Genomic DNA, 17,378 nt, shown 5'->3' with positions numbered 1-17,378 from the left:
GAGAGCCACTGGATCGGTCAGCCGACCGATCCAGATGCAAACAGAGAGCGCTCACCGATCGGTCAGCCGACCGATCAGTGAGCCACTGGATCGGTCAGCCGACCGATCAGTGTGCTCCTGGATCGGTCTGTAGACCGATCCAGCCGCGCACAGAAGCCATACAGCTTATGGATCGGTCAGCCGACCGATCCAGAGCTTCTTTCCGTGCCAGTATCAAGCTGGATCGATCACTGGATAGATCCGACAGCCCAATCGACCCATGGATCGATTGAAATGCCTGATTACAGCTAGCAGGACATCCGAGAGGCATAGAATATCTCCCCTAGCATGTGTACGACTCCTAGGTACACCTAGAATATTAAGTTCAGTTTACAGTAATCAGTTTAGTAAAATTTTAATCAATCCAGATTTTCCGCAATAGTAATTTAGCACAGCATAATGTAGCGATCAGCCTCACAGCCTAGTCAGTAGGAGGCGGGTCGTTACATCTCACCCATTGATAAGTTAAAAAAAATAAATACTAAGTATACGTGCTTGTTATTATATAGGGATTAAGAGAACGCACATCCATAATAACAGATGTTCTGTTCTTTTATGTAGTCAGTACAAATCGAACAATCTCAAACGGTCATGCTCAATACACACAATGTACTAGAGTAATTTTATAGTCAAGACAGACTAATACCAAATTACACTACAACCGTTCCAATGGTTTGCCCCAATCCATCTTGGTTGTGAGCTACTATTTATAATTTATAAGGAACCGATAACATGATCTTTTATGTGGCACCACATACCATACTATCTACAATATAAATTAAATGGACAACTGCATTGACATATATGCAAATATAAAATGCAGACATTTGACAAAAGTGATTCTTATTTCAAAATATTTCAAAACAGATGTTCATGCAAAAGCTAGGGTTATAGTATACATCCCAACATATCCATCAAACCACTAACAATTATTATCTCATCCATAATCAAATTATGTTGAGAAAAATGGTTTAACATTCTTTCTAATTCAGTGAATTGTTGCATGATAGACCTAATGTCCATCATTTTATAATTGAAGAATGTGGAGACAAGAAATTTCTTACTTGTGAAGTCTTCTTTCATGTACCTTGTCTCATGTTTTTACCATAGCTCTTTGACGGTTTCTACGTTAGATGTCAAACAGGTTGTCTCCCATGGAGTTGAGGATGTGACCTCTACAGATTTCATCATTCATCTCCCACTTCTGTTTTGCATGAAGCTTGTCCAATTTCTCCTCTCTTTCATATGTTGGATTTGAGATGTTGAGCACATAAACCACCTTTAGGACCACTAAAAGGAAATGAACAGGGATGGATCTAGGCGAAGGCAGGAGTGGGTTGAAGCCCTAACCAAGATCTACTAGAGAATGAGCCAAGGAGGAATTCGTCCACTTGCTCTCCCTTCGTCGACGGTCAACAACTTGATCGCCTCCGCTTGTCCACACTCATGAATTTCTCCACCCTTTAGTCGCCCATTTTAACATGCATTTGTTGTTTAACATGCTGAACTTAGGTGGTGATGATAAGGTAAGTTTTATTTTTCTATTTATTTGTTTGAATTGGACAAATTTCCATCATTTACTCTGTACTTATTACCGTATGTATGCTGCATCTTTAATTAGTTTCATCATATCCTCCTCCTAGTGTCCTCATCTAATATTTTTTTCTAGACAAATGCATGTAAAAAAAATTATTTAACGATCAAATATCATCCAAGTAGCATTTTATAACTCATTATGTTTATTTAATTTATTTATGCTTATTATTGTAGGTTTATTCATCAACCTTTTGTCCTAGAAAATAGAACCAGAAGGTTTACAGTTATTTTTTGGTTGTATGTAATTTGTTCAATTCAAACACTTATCTATGTCGAATTGAACTTTTTATTATTAAATATATTTATTATTGTAAAAAAAATTTATTAGCCCTCGTTAAAATTTATATCTAGATTCACCCCTAAAAATAAACCCTTTTCTTTCAACAGATGAAATTGCCACTATCAAACCTGTCAAATTTTACTATACTAGACGTTAGGTCTTTCACAGTAGTAGTCATTTTGGATGGTAGCATAAAACCTTAAGATTATTGGTGTATTACGAGATGTAGTACTAAAAATAAGATCAATTTTGAACTCTAAATCATATTTCAAATATTTTTTTTAAAATTTTATTGGATCTATAAATTATGCACCACAAAGATTAAATATCCTACGAAGATTCGAACTATGGAGTATTATTACTTACTGAACGTTTTTCAATGTATCATAATTAATTAGGTAAATTCGAAATCACAAGTAACCCTCATCCAGCAATAGTAGGATTCGAATTATGAATGTCCGACGTCTTACGGCTGCACCATGTTCGAGGACAGCCTTTTGGTAGTTGGTTATGCAAAAGGAGTTAATAGCTTTGCAAATTTAAGTATGGTAAGCAGTTTATTATGCTCAAGCACAAAACATTTTTTTTACTATAGTTTAGTTCAACATTATGATAATAATTTGCTATGATTTTAAGAAGTTTGGTAGTAATAATAAATTTCACAATGATACAATAACAATACATCCATGATTATAAGGTTGTTTATCGTATTACATAAATAGTCATTTGCTGTAAATTTCAGAAATTAAAAGGCGTGATTTTGAAATGTCCCTTTAAAATTTAAATTTAAAATAATTAATTTTATGTGTGGGTTAAAGAGGTGATAACGCATCCCTCCACGATCAGACTCAAAGTCTATGGAAGAATAGTAAATCATGATATCGAATGGCCGTCTAGATGGAAAGAATTTATTCCCTAAGACAATAAACTCTTAAGAAATTTGAACCTTACTCCTGACAATTCTAACTTAGGCCGTACTTGAAGTCAGGGCCGGCATCGGCAGTTGTCCCCCTGTCGATGGTGAAACCCCTAATATTATAGGCTTCCACCGGTGAAGATGAACGTTACCGTCTTTTGTTTATCATGATCTGTCTCTCCATACTTATATTTCTAGATCCGTCACGGCTCGAAATCAGACTTGTTACCTACCTCCTCCCTTTTTTTATGTTAATTGTCATATCTCCCTTTTTTTATGTTAATTGTCAAAGTAATCGATTTGGTCTCATAAACTACCAAGATAAATTAAAAATAATAGATTAATGCTAACAGTCAGTCCAGTGACAATTAATTCAAACTCCCCTTAACAGTCAATGTCACAAACAATTCAAACTCCTAGAGGATAATATCTAGTATCATAAATAATCAAACTCCTCAAAGTGTAATATATTCCGAGTGACGACTTTGATGAATCCATTTCAAAGCAGAAGCAGTCAGCCATGGCTCTCGACCAGTTGGTTTTCAATCATATACAATAAATAATAGGAAGGATCATTTTTTTAAAAAAAAAATCATTTGATCATCCAGCCACTCAATTTTCCACAAGTAGCTTAAGGTTCAGCGTATGATACATCCATATCCATGGTAACTATCATCTTACAATTTTAATTTTGCTTCTTGTGCTTGTAATAAAAAAAAAATAACACTACAAAATTCCTTTGCAGATATTGATATCTACACTAAAGAATATGTGTGGAACTAAAGTGTTTTAAAATATTGAGAATGATATTATAATCCTGTGAGACTGACTTGTGTATCCGCAAGCAGTCTCAAGAACTTATTATCCTTTGATTTGATAAATTCCTGTTTTGCAGTGAGAAAAGCATGCTGACAGCATCAACAGCTTGTCGGAGTCGAAAGACTGGAAGGTTAGGAAGCGTTGGATGCTTGACATCCACTTGTAAATCGTCACCCGACATGTCTTTCTTATCAACGCCACTCGAACCTTCTCCATCTTCATCTGGCGTACAACTGCTGGAGATTTCTGCAGGAAACTGGCAATAGGCAGAAAACAGCTGTTCGTGAATTTGTTCCATTCTTCCAGTTTCCTCATCTTCCTTGTCCCTATCGATCAAGTCCTATAAGTTCACTAAAAGCCATTAGAAAAAATGGTCGAGTATATCAACAATATCTTTGAGAGTAACAAAGAACAATGTGAGTCAATAATCTACTAACTACATGCTAAAAATCTAAATCTACTACAGAACAACCTGTGCTGGGAGGTTCTTAAACAGTGGATGAAACCGTTGCCTGCAGTACTCATTGAAAAGCAGAGTTAAGATCAAAAGTGGAATCATGAACCCTGAGGCAACAGTTGATTCCTTGAGGCCAAAAACACCGAGAGCGATTATTTGTGCCATTACTAATGAAAAGATTGTTGTGTTGTGGACTATAGGCCACATTCTTCCACCAGTTTCGTATCGTGTGATGTAAACATTCATGATCTGCCCATAAGAGGATCAGTATAAACCATTGCACTGTTTCTGAATATAATATAGAATACTCAAAAACTGAAGGAAAAAAAAAAATGCTGTGTGAGAAAGATGAAGTGTTAAAGGAAATCAAACATATTTAATCCTTGCACTCATTACAGAAACTAAATCGACATGTTAACTGACTGCTGTGCTTCCGAGTTGTGATACCAAATGACAGAGCCGAATAACTAAAGCAGATTATAAGATTGCTTTGTTTGACATCATATGTAGTCAAACTTTTACGTAATGCCTTCTCGGTCGATTAACTTAAAATAACAAAGCACAGTACTTGCCTGGTTACGATACACGACATATCCAAGGAGAAAGTAGACCAGCAAGAATGGCAAGATTAGAGGTGCCAATATGGCACATGTGAAACCAAGTAGTCCAAATAGAAGAACTCTTGGAACTTCTGTATGATAAGGAAACGATAGAATGCAATCAGGATCCTCCTCCATAATTCGAAAGATATACCTCCTAAAAAAATTCCATAAGAGGGCAAATGGCTGCATTATCTCAGTCGACAAACTTGCCCAACCAGAAGTGAGAACATATGTGATAAACAATGTGGCCTGTATCCAACCAAAAACAATCACAGCACTAGACATGATTAAAGACAAAAACCATAGCAAGTCAATCCTAATTGAGAAGAAGTTCCAAATCTTATGGACAATTCATTTTAATATTGTATTTCTTAACCTTTTTTAGAGATATTGGTTGGTAATTGGCCATATTTTTAATTCTTGTGGATTTTGAAATGACGAAAGAAAGATAACCATTTTTTGTAAAAGAGACAATTACCTGCCTCGGTACAGCTTTAGCCAATTGGGTAGGAATGTCCTTTGGGCTCGATATTACATTGAGTTGGTTAATGACGGAACCAGATAGAACATTAACGAAGAATACATTCCAGATAGTGAAATATAAGACTTTAGTGCATGCACTCTTTTTCCTTGCACTGCGTGAAATTGGTCCTTCCACAGAAGAAAACAACAACATCAACGGAGGAACTGTGTAAAGAAATAATTGTAAGATGACACTCGGGAGGTACCCCGTCACTATTTGTATCATAAAATCCCTGCACATTAAATATATTACAAATATGTAATTAAAAAATTGTCAGAAAAGTGATAATAAAAATGCTATAGCTGATCCAAGGAAGTCTAATATATCAGCTGTGAACCATTTGAGTGATTTACGAGATTCTTATGCTAAAAACTAATTATATTCATAGACACAACTATAAGAAAATTAAAAATTATTTCATAATCTAATATTTTCTAGAGATAAAAGAAAAAAGTTAAATAATTGTTAACTGATTTAATAATTTAAAATTTGATCTTGAGATCATGAACTTGACTTAGTATGTAGATTTTCATGTACCACAAGTTAGACGAAGTACTTACTTTTTTAGTATGCCTTTTAAAAAGGGTAACCGCTGTTGTAACTGATCTAGTTGAGATAAACCTTGGACAAAGGTCACTGGAATGATGAACAAGACCACAAACACAATACAACCTAGAAGAGTAGATATTCGCCGAACCCAAAGCTGTCGATATGGCAACCAAAGATTTGACCAGTACACATCATGGGGTTCTGGAGCAAGATCAATGACCCACAACATAGGATTTGATGATTGGAGAACTTTTGAAGTAACCAATGCAGCATACCGAGTTCTAAAAAACACAAAAGCAGCAGCACATTCCTGTACAAATTTAGTGCAAAATATTGAGTAATGATAACATAACTGAACCATTTCACTAATCAAAGAAAAGTAATTCCTTGACATATTTGACACATTATCATCCAATGCATGTAGAAACATAAGTAGCAAATTTAACTTCAATTATAATCTAATATTAGATGTGGCCAAGAATATATCATTATAGTAGGGCCTACATAATTACAAAGTATAAAGAATCATACAGCTTGTAAATAATTAGAACACAGAATATTTGATACTATGAAGTAGACATGACATTGACAAAGAGAAGAAAAATAGCTGACTGAAATATAAACTAGCTCAGTGTTATATGATTTATAACTTTTGCTGCCCCATAAAAATTCTTGAAACCAAACAAACAAGATTAATAATTTCACAGGACAGAGGGACTAGATTTAACTATCGCTAGTAGTTTGGATCTAGGATAAGTACTGAGGCTATTGCCTGTAGTACACATTTTATTCCATAAATGATTTCATGTTTTTTTCCCTGTACTACTAATGTCATTACTATGCTACACAAAAGAGACAATGATCTGGAGTCATTACAAAATATTTCACAACATTGCATAGCAGAAGAAACCCACTTCAAAAAAATTGCAAAATGAAAGAGGCAGAAAAGGACTTCTACTTCCCAATTGCGTCACCTTATTTTTCTCAGTCAACGGATGATTAAGGATCACTTTCTTGTTACTTTCAGATTGACTCCGAAATAACTGGAAACCATTAGATTTTCCTCCACAAAGACCACACCTTGAAAGTTTAAGACGAAATCTCTTATCATGAGCACAATGATTGAAGTGCACAAACTTCTTATAAACTTTCTCTGCGCCGCTCTGGAAGAAGAAAAATATTAGTGCAATGTGAATCTTTAGTGAGCAAAGAAGAGATTTAATGATAGAGAGAGCAAGTACATAATAACATTAAAACATAGGAAATGCAAAGCTACCCATGCATGCATGAAGAGACAAAATATATACACTAACTCAGAAAAGATCATGTTTTGATTGTGAACTAATCAATTTCAAGAAATGAAAATGACAAACAAACCAATCCATAGGAAATTATCACTACAAATGCAAGATAAACATAAGCGAGCATAGTATCTACTTTAAATTTAAAGTGACCAAAAATGAGATGGGAAAATCAATGTACTGGCATGGTAACTAATAACTGTCCTTCCATCAGTATTCAGCTTGAGATATATATATATATATAAAGGAGAAAAGAGCACATCAAGCCCTTTTAATAAATCAAACACATAAGATTATATACCATAATTTTTTGGACTTTTCCAACCCGATAAATCATTTGATGTGAAAGGTAACTCGGGCCATGATATCTTGTGAAAAAGTTCCTGACAGTATCAGTGAGTGGATCTTCTGTTGACTTTGGAATGCCACGAACAAGTACAGTAAATTGGCTAGGGTTGGGGAGTGATCGAGTAATATAAAACTGCCTCAATTTAGAAATGCCTTTGTACTCCTGTGCAACATTGAACAATCTCAATAGTCAGTATAAAATTATATAATGGTCTAATCTGAAAGAAAATTGCTATCAGAAAATCAACTAAATAGAATTAAGTTCTTACAAAGTAGAGAAGAATACAAGCTGAAATGGATATTATATAGAGAGCAAGACAATGTACCCAAAGCCTGCAAAGAATAATTGTTAGCTAGTGAAAATAAACAAATTTCCAGTACTAATCTTCCAACAAGCACCATTTTTGTGAAAAATCAATAATTGCACACTATAGAAGAAAAATAATAAAATCAGAGAAAGTGCTATAACTATTTTATGCAAAAACTAATTGATTCAATCTTGAAATTGTTATTGAAAATATTCTACTTGAGATTTTTGGCTCGTGTAATTATCCAGATGTCCCATTATGCAGGCAACAACTACTTCAACTACTTGTGGTGTGTATTCTATTGACATCTAACGTTCATCTTGGTCCTGAACATAAGCATGGATGTGAAAGGATATACTATTCCTGCACTAAGCAGTCCTTTCATAAACCATGTGAACCTTCAAGTGTGCTTTGTAGTGAGAATAAAAAATATAGATGGACATTCTAGGTGCCTATTACTCCAACACTTGGTATGAATTTTGACTCTAATGAACAGGAATTATTTCTGCCCATCTTCCATTTAAATTATGTGAGGGTTAAGTAATGCATTTTTATGATCGCTGGACATACGAGACCAAATATCACATAGTAATAACAACTGTCATCATATGCACCCATCTATATTCAAGTGATCCACCCAAGTAAGACTATACTCATTGACGATTTTTAGAAAATAAAAATCCAATTTTTTATACTGCAGATCATAGTTCACAATAAAAACTTCATCAAATCTAATTTACAGTAAAAATACCTTAATGCCAAAAAAAACACCATAATATAATTTAAAATGTCAATAATAAAGAATAAATAAGATTCTAATGCACCTTGCAATTCAAGTTAGTGCTTACCATCGTGATTTTGCCATGACATTACTGATGTTAAATACATCTAATGATTCTGACGGAATGTGGACATGATGCATTTCTTGCCCAAAATAGTTCAGCGGAAGGATACCAAATAAGCATATAGAAGCAGCTACAGAAAAAACCCGTATACTGTTCAATTTAAGTCAAATCAAGAATCAGTGATTCAATCCTGTAAGAGAAATTGCACTTGCTACATGTATTGAGATAAAATACAAAAAAGAAAAAAAAAAATAGCTGTGATCAAATTGTGACAATCCACACAAGAAATTGACCGACATATATTTTGAAGGAAAAAAACAAAAAACTATACATGTGTGCTCAGGTCAACCAGGCATGGACAATAATATGCTATCCAGGATTATCATCATTCTGATCTTGAGACAACAAGTTTGAGTAGTAACGTCTACCTCTTGCAATTTCAAGAAGAATGACTAAAAATTAAATGTTGAAGAGTTTATCATGAATATTATTCACCTGAAAACAATGGCCCTAATGAATACAACTGCGTCCAAGCCCCCAGCAGATAGGATCTCCTCTTCCGTGTATTGCCAAGCTTTCAAAATCCAACTCGGCGAAGGAACAAATCTCTCCAGAACATATGAGTCCCGCTGTCGTCCGTGCTCCTCTGCGAGCCTCCGCCCAAAGTAAACACTGATATTTCCTGGCTGCTTTCTGAGCACCGAATAGAGAGATAATAGCAGAGCGCAGACGCCAATGTTAATACCCGCAGATGTCAAAAGAGCAGAAAGCTTCATCACTTCCTCGTATCAACAAGCACCCTCACCCATTAAACATCCACTACTTCCTCGCATCGCATACTGCAAAAGTTCCAACCTTTAGCGACAAAATTACGACTCTTACTCAGCAGTCACCGGACATAAAGGTCGTGACGAAGAATTCACTTTGGCGGACGACAAAATTCAAGCAAACAATTTTTGTCGAAGAATATAAGGCACGAAACAATCCACCCTATCACTCTCTCTAATTATAGAAACCGATACAACCACCCCGAAGATTTGACCGAGTTGGGTAAAAAAGGGTTAGGAGAAGAGCGCCAGTAAGGAACCGACAGGAAGGAGGGATCTTTCTCCCGGGAACGAACAGAAACCCTAAAACGGCACAAAATCCGGCATTTCTCCGATGAGAAAAATTGCGATTTTAACACGAAATACCTGTGCGACGAACAAACGCCTAGCAAGGAAGCAAGATTCGAGATCGACGGAGAAGACAGAAGTGCGGGAACAAGGAACCAGCCTGGGACAGAAATCACGCATGGAACCGCACAAAGAATAAGGGAAAATGATTGGAGAGTTGAGGGTGAAGAGGATTCAGAAGGAACGAGAAAATCCGAGAAAGGCGGGGTTCGGTACTCAAAGGGAGACGCGTGGCGCGTGCTTAATGGTGGGTCGGCGCCGCTATGCTTACTAAGACCCCGTCGAAGTAAGCGATCGGACGTCTCCCAGCCGACGCGAATTGAGCGCGGTCAGCCGAACCGGACCGGTTTGTGTCTGTTGGTCTGAATTGCACTTGGTTCGGACCAAATGTCTTTTGTTAACTCATGGAATTTCAAATCAGTATGAGAATTTGTCATCCTTTTTTGAGATCAATAACTTCAAACTCGAATTGGTTCGAGTAAGCCGCGGACGGTAATGAACCGGGTTCGTTTGGATAATAAACCCAGACAGGCCATGTGGGCCGATATCCAAGTTGTGGTGATGTGGACAGTGAAGGATATGTCAAGGCATTGGATGCATGTGAATTAAAAAGGCACTGGATGCATGTGAATTATAAGTAGTATATTACTTACCAAACAAAAAACAGGCGTTATGCTTTTAATTGAAGTTTGACTCGTAAAATAATGGTGATTTAGTCAATGAACTCATAATTATTTTAATCAGTTGCCAAAATACAAAGGGAGAGCAATTCAATACTTGCACTCTCCTATTTATAAAATAATCAATTTACCATAAATTACTTGTATCGTATCAATTTTACTATAATACCTATAAAATTTAGAATAAATTATCTATCTTATTAAATTTAATTTAGAAAGTTATTTTTTATTACATACTATATCAGTTATTCTAAAAATTTTATTATTTTCTTCTCTCTCATCCACTTTTTTCTTATTTTTTCTGGCTTCTTATATAATAGTTATTTTTTATTACTCAATTTATTCCTTTTTTTTTTAGAGAAATAATATTCATGAAAATTAAATTTAAGGAATAGATAAGTAATTGATACAAAGATTTTTTTTTTACTTAAAATATAAAATTTAAGATAAATTTTATATTTAGAGAATATCATATGGATACTCTAAATAATATATGAGAATCGATTTAGTGATAATTATATTTGGTATAAATGATTGGACCTGCCTTCATTTATCATCCTCAAGATATATACAAAATAAATATATAATATAATTTTTTTAATTTAATGGCCACACAAATATATATATATATATATATATATATATATATATATATATATATATATATATATATATATATATATGATATGCTGCGCGACACTACAGTGCACGACTGTCCGTATTGCACAGCATATCAACTTTTTTGTTTTTTTTTAATTTTGAATTAAAAATAATTAAAATATTTTTTTAAGATTTTATTTTTACGATTCAAGCTTTCCAATTGGGTTATAATTTTTAAACTATTTTTTTTAAGATTTTACCTTAGGGTAATATTAATGTATTAGGGATTTATACATGGAAATGTTGATTTTTTTAATTCAAAATCTAAAAAATAATAGATATTTTAAAAATTTTGAATTAAAAAAATTAATTAAAATATTTTATTTCTAGGTTCAGGCTTCCCAATTGGGTTATAATTTTTAAGCTATTTTTTTTTAGATTGTACCTCTAGGGTTCAGGCTTCCCAATTGGGTTATAGTATTTAGTTAAAAGAAAAAATTAAAAATAAAATAAATTTAAATATTTACATAGTATCGTAATATGTGTTAGAGGATATATCCATGTATTAGGGATTTATATAAGGAAATGTTGAATTTTTTAAATTCAAAATCTTAAAAAAAAATAATTTTAAAAAAAAACTTGAAAGCTGATATGTTGCGCTACACGTACAATCACGCACTATAGCATCGCACAGCATATCAGAACTCTATAGATATATATATACACCTTGCACACCTTACACAAACACTATGTATATTTTTTAGATTTTAGACTTTAGGTTTAGATTTTAGGATTTAGACTTATATAATATTTAGATTATAGTGTGCAGCATAAGATATAGCCAGGATGAGGAAAACGTCCTTAGAAATACACTCATCTCACCGACGGTAAACCGATCACATCGCTGACCAAAGTGGTCTCGCTGGCGCCTTGTATTGCTCTGCCATCCCTCCTTGAGTCCTCATCTTGCTAAATGGTACTACTTTGCAAATGATCCGTAAGTTTTTAAATTATTATCGGGTCAGATCATGTTTCCCGTACAAAAGACTCGGTAGAAGTGTCATCCTCCACATTAAGACAAGGACTATGAATCAAGTTAGGGTTTGGGGCACCTGCCACGTACCTCGAGCTTTTTCGCTCTGTTAGAGGTGGTCGATGGTCGCTATTTTCATTCTTTATCTCATAGCTCCCTTCTCTTTCTTCCATTATTTAGACCTCTGATCTTCGCACAAAGGGAAGATGGTACAGTCCTAGATCTTTCTTAGTGTATGTTGAAGTTTTTAGTAGATTTTATGGTCTTTTATGTGTTGATCATACTTCTCCAGCTTCCCTTATCGCTTCTAGAGACCGCTCAAGGTCATCCCATGGTAAGAAATCCAAGCTATTACCTTTCCTTTCTCAATTGTGACTTTTCAATGCATTATAAATTTGCAACATCAATAGACTAATATATCACATTATCACTTGATGATTACTTAATTTCAATGTGAGTCATGTGGTTTACATCACAATGCAAAATTTTCTTGATGGATTAATGAATTAATTCACTAATATATTTATAAAATTTAACAAGTTATGTTATATGAAAATGTATCTTTTTTTTTGTTAACTACCTAATTTATGTTATAATTTTATAAAGTATATGAGTGATTTTATAATTTTATTAATGATTCGAACTTGAGTAATCATTTTTTTAGATTAAAAAATCACAAACAATTAATTCATTCTTCAAAAGAAAGAATGATGAAATTTGAATATCTCAATCAAATCTAGCTATAGATATTAATCATTTGAATTCTGAAGTTCATCTTGCAAAATCTTTAAGAGTTGAAATCAATGACATATTTGATATTCAAACATTAGAACATGATCCAAGATTGTGACCGAGAATATGGGAGTACCACATTGAAAAGCATGATGAATTTAGAAGAGCTTATAGTAAAGCTAGTCTGTATCAATGTATGATTTCATATTATCTAAATTCTGGAGAACAACATCCTCACAGTTTTTAGGCATCATGGTTTAAGTTATTCCCATCTTGGTTGGAATATTCTCCTAGTGCAGATGTTGCATTTTGTTTACCATGCCATGTATTTCATACTCAAGATGGACCTTCTGGATTAGATGCATTTAGTATTAACGGGTTAGTTCTAATCATTTACTATTAACGGGTTAGTTCATGGAAGAATGTAAGAGATGGGAAAAATTGTGTATTTTTGGCACATATTGGAAAAAATCTAACTTCTCCTTATCAAAAAGGTGAAAAAGTATGTGAAGACCTCATGAACCAACAATCACATATTTTGCAAAGTTATTAGAAGTTCACTTCTCAAGAAGTTGCTGATAATAGACTTTGCTTGAAATCTTCAATCACTACAAGAATTTTTGCATTCAACAACACCCAATAGACAACGCTTTTTAATAAAAACGTTGTCGTTCTTTGTTTTACAACGCTTTTAGTGAAAAGCGTTGTCTATGGTATTTACTTTTTACTAAAGACAACGGTTTTTAATGAAGTGTTGTCTTTAGTGTTGTTGTTTATGGTCAAAGACAACATTTTTTTAAAAAACGTTTTTTAAAGTGTTGTGTATGTTTCCCCTAAACTCACTTAAAATAAATTCGCAGCCCTCGCTTTGCTAAACTCTAAACCCTCAACGCGCGCGCGCCTTCTCCTCACCACTCCTCTCCACGAGTTCTCCTCTCCACTCCTCTCCACGAGTGCCTTCTCCTCTCCTTCTCCTCTCCACGAGTGCCTTCTCCTCTCCTTCTCCTCTCCACGAGCGCCTTCTCCTCTCCACGAGCGCCTTCTCCTCTCCTTGCCGCGTGATCTCCTCTGAACCCTAATCTCAACCCAAACTCCTCACGCAAAACTCCTCACGCCGGCCCAACTCCTCCAAGTCGAGATCCCTAATCTCGCATTTCCCCATCTCCTCAATCAAAGTCAGCTTACCCTTCCTAATCTTCTCACGGCTCCTCAACTCCTCTGAACCCTTCGATCTTAGTTCCTTCCTCGCAGAGCAGATTCGAGAGTAGGAGGAACGGAAGAAAGAAAGGTAAAATTTCTTCCATCCCTCTAGAATAAGATTTTGTTTATTTTTGATTATTTTCCGAACTAGCCATTTTGCCGGATTCATACTGCATCAATTTTCCCCCTCCCCTGATTGTATTTTCTCATGATTTAATCTGGAATTTTTAAACGTTTAGCTATAGACTTTGGCAGTAGGTATTAATCCTTAAAAATAGCATGAAGCATATAACATGCTATCCTTTTTTCTCAAATTCAGTGTGAAGTTGTTGGCCAAGTTGCAGATATTATTCACATTCCAGCCTTTCTTTGTCGTCAGGTATAATGTGCAGCTTGAAATTAATCAATCTCTAGTGTTATTCTACTATTATTTTTATTGTGTACCCTTAATGCGCAGAGAATATCTCTCATTTTTATTGTATCTAAAACTTGTGTTCTGCATTATCTCATCTTAATTCTGGGCAGTGACTTGTGCCTACTCAGTTTGTTGAATTTATATCAACTACTATTGTTATATTTATGTCACTTGCCTTCTAAGAGCTTAATGGCTTAAGTATGATTTAATACATCATGCACTATTGCATTGAGTTGCTTATGTTGATGTCCCTTTGAGGAAGTTGCAGATTCTCAAGTGCTAAAGAAACAAAGTTGCTTATTATAAGTTATAATTCAAGCATTTTCCTGGAATGGTTTCCTTTATGGAGTGTTGTACTTGCAACACCAAACAGAGACTACTTTGAATACCTAAAGGGCGAAGAGTTAGAGGACACTGCTATCCACTATCAATGTTTTAGTAGGGGGTTACCATCAATGGATATTGACGGAGAATATGATAATGAACCACCATGTATTCGTGAAGACTGTGATGGAAGTTGGATTGACAATATTTAATTGCTGAATTTTTGCTTTTGAATATAAGTGTGTAAACAATTTACCTATGAGGATGAATTTGTGGACAATATTAATATGTTATATTCCTCACTTTAATTCGAATCAGATATGTTGTGATGTTGCTGCAAGTTTCTGCTTTTATCTTTTATTTTTTTTCATACTGTTGTGAATTTGTTGGTGTAAATATATCATCTTGCTGTGAGTTTATGCATGTTTCTAACTAAACTTATGTTGATCAGTCTAAGTTGTTACAGATCAATGGATTCTACTAGAAAGAGTAAGAGAATAGGGCAACTTGCAAAGTTGGACAAGGGTAAAGAAGTCATTACAGCTGCTCGTGAAGAGAGTTGCGAGGGTGATAAAGTGTTGGATTCCAAAGACACTATCTCCTCAAGAACTTCTAGAGGTCGCACACAGTTGGATAAGATTACAAAGCAAAGAATGCAAGGTATTAGAAATGAGGTGTCATTCAATAATTTTGGACAACCGATAGGACCAGCTGTTGTAGCCATGCAAAGTTACATTGGTGTCTTGGCTCGACAAAAGGTTAATATTAAATACAAGACATGGAAGCAAGTCCCAATTGCTGTCAAAGAATTAATATGGGAATCAGTCAATGTAAGCAAGTTAGCATGTTTTAACAATTATAATATTTCACTACTAATGATAGATATATTTTATGTTTGTCTTAATTAATCTTATTAATGTTTTCCACTTATTTGATGTACAGTTGATTTATAATGTTGACTCAAAGTGGAAAAAGGGATGTTTGAGGTCTGCAAACAGTAAGTGGAGGCAATACAAGACCCATCTCACCCAAAAATTTATTTTAAGCAGGCGTGACAAACCTGAGGAGTTGAATGAGCCACCTGTTGGCTTTGAAATTACAAGAGAAGATTGGCGTGTGTTTGTCATTAGTCGCATTTCTGAAGATTTCATTGTAAGATTCTAAATTTTTTCTTTTGAAACTATTCGATCATAATTCATTATGTATTATTCAAATTTGATATGTCGCCTGTTTGAAATAACTAGAAACTCAGTGATCAACAAAAAGAGTGAAGGAAAAAAAATAGATATCCTCATCGACTCTCACGCAAAGGGTATGCACGCTTTGCTGAAGAAATTGTAAGTATTTTTAAAATATATTTCCTCTAAGAACCCTCTAATTGATTCACATTAAATTATTTCACATTTGTTATTTGATTTTTCTTTGTTGTAGGGGACTGAATTATGTGATGATAATGACATCAATAGAGCTATTATGTGGAAGAAAGGACGCGCCAACAAAGGAGGAGAGTTTGAAGGTGAAGATTTGGTGGACACAGTACACAAGATTGTAAGTAAATTTTCATGTTCTTCTGATAATGACTTCAATATATCTTCTAGTTTTCGAGAGTAAAGTTGCATGCATGCATACCCTTTGCGTGAGGAAGCCAAGGCAAGCAGTGCAATGAGGAGTTTAACAGCCATTCCTTGCATAGCTTGAATTCTCAGTACTAGAGCATGTATTGAGGAAGTAAATGGTGAATGAATGCATTGAGAGCTTAGAGGTGACGGGTTTATATAGAACAGATGTGGATTTACTAGGTATCTAGGTTTGAAATGTTCTTACTTGGAGAAGAGATCAAGTCGAAAAGTCTATTACATGCAGTGTGTAACGACCACCCTTCTTACTACTATTACTCTCTAAGGATGACCGTTACTTATCTACTAACTCTACTTAACTGGTGTGATTAAAAATCACGTGGAAACCCTACCGAAAAATTTTGACATAATCTCCCCTGTACCAGTGACCATAATCATTAATACATAACATAATATACACAGCCACAGGCGGCTGGAACACATATAAAGCACACAAAAGGAATAACATCACCACGCAGTTTAATGAAATCAAATCATGCAAGCAATGAATAGAGGAAACAAAATAAAAACATACAATTAACTAACAGCGGAAGACTAAATGACTCATCTAATACATTCTTAATAAATGACAATCTTAATAAATTCCTAAACTAAGTCCCAAGGCTTCCATAGTCCTGGCATCACACACCATCCGCACCACCTTATCGCCTTCCTTGCTAAATCTTCTCTTTTCCTTTATCTGCAGTAAGAGGAAGTGTAGTCTATAAGCAAAATTTGCTTAGTAAGCGCTATCTAACTCACAAAAACTCGATATGCATGTATATAAATAAAAACATGCTAAAACTGAATGCTAACATGAAAAGCTACTCATGCTCATAAATAGCAAATAACAGTAAGCTAACTCATGCTCTTCTAATAGTAAAGAATCATACTGAAAGGCTAAACATGTAAGACAAGTCTATACTATCATGCTAGCATAAAGAATTTAACTCACTGAATTCTAAACACTTTCTGATTCTTATTAAACTTGCTTAAAAACTTATTCTTTTATTTCACTTA

The 17,378-nt window shown here is 34.5% G+C and overlaps 1 protein-coding gene across 2 annotated transcripts; it reads right to left on the bottom strand.

Annotated features, from left to right (window-relative positions):
* Positions 1 to 3,462: 3,462 nt before the first annotated feature.
* Positions 3,463 to 9,934, bottom strand: LOC122005788 (CSC1-like protein RXW8). 2 transcript variants are annotated; one of them, XM_042560992.1, is made up of 11 exons: positions 9,777 to 9,934; positions 9,079 to 9,422; positions 8,587 to 8,733; positions 7,700 to 7,763; positions 7,384 to 7,593; positions 6,756 to 6,944; positions 5,793 to 6,091; positions 5,188 to 5,464; positions 4,680 to 4,958; positions 4,123 to 4,356; positions 3,463 to 3,990 (listed from the first exon to the last, which is right to left on the bottom strand). In XM_042560992.1, the coding sequence occupies exons 2-11, from the start codon at positions 9,357 to 9,359 to the stop codon at positions 3,682 to 3,684; spliced, it is 2,289 nt and encodes a 762-aa protein (XP_042416926.1). In that variant the 5' UTR covers positions 9,360 to 9,422; positions 9,777 to 9,934; the 3' UTR covers positions 3,463 to 3,681. The 2 variants fall into 2 exon arrangements, with proteins under 2 accessions (XP_042416926.1, XP_042416927.1); XM_042560993.1 differs by lacking the exon at positions 4,680 to 4,958.
* Positions 9,935 to 17,378: the final 7,444 nt, after the last annotated feature.

The sequence above is a fragment of the Zingiber officinale genome, chromosome 7B (genome assembly GCF_018446385.1).
Source record: "Zingiber officinale cultivar Zhangliang chromosome 7B, Zo_v1.1, whole genome shotgun sequence".
NCBI classification, from domain to species: Eukaryota; Viridiplantae; Streptophyta; class Magnoliopsida; order Zingiberales; family Zingiberaceae; genus Zingiber; species Zingiber officinale.
The sequence above is the reverse complement of the archived record's forward strand: the minus strand, read 5'-3'. Positions and strand labels throughout refer to the sequence as shown.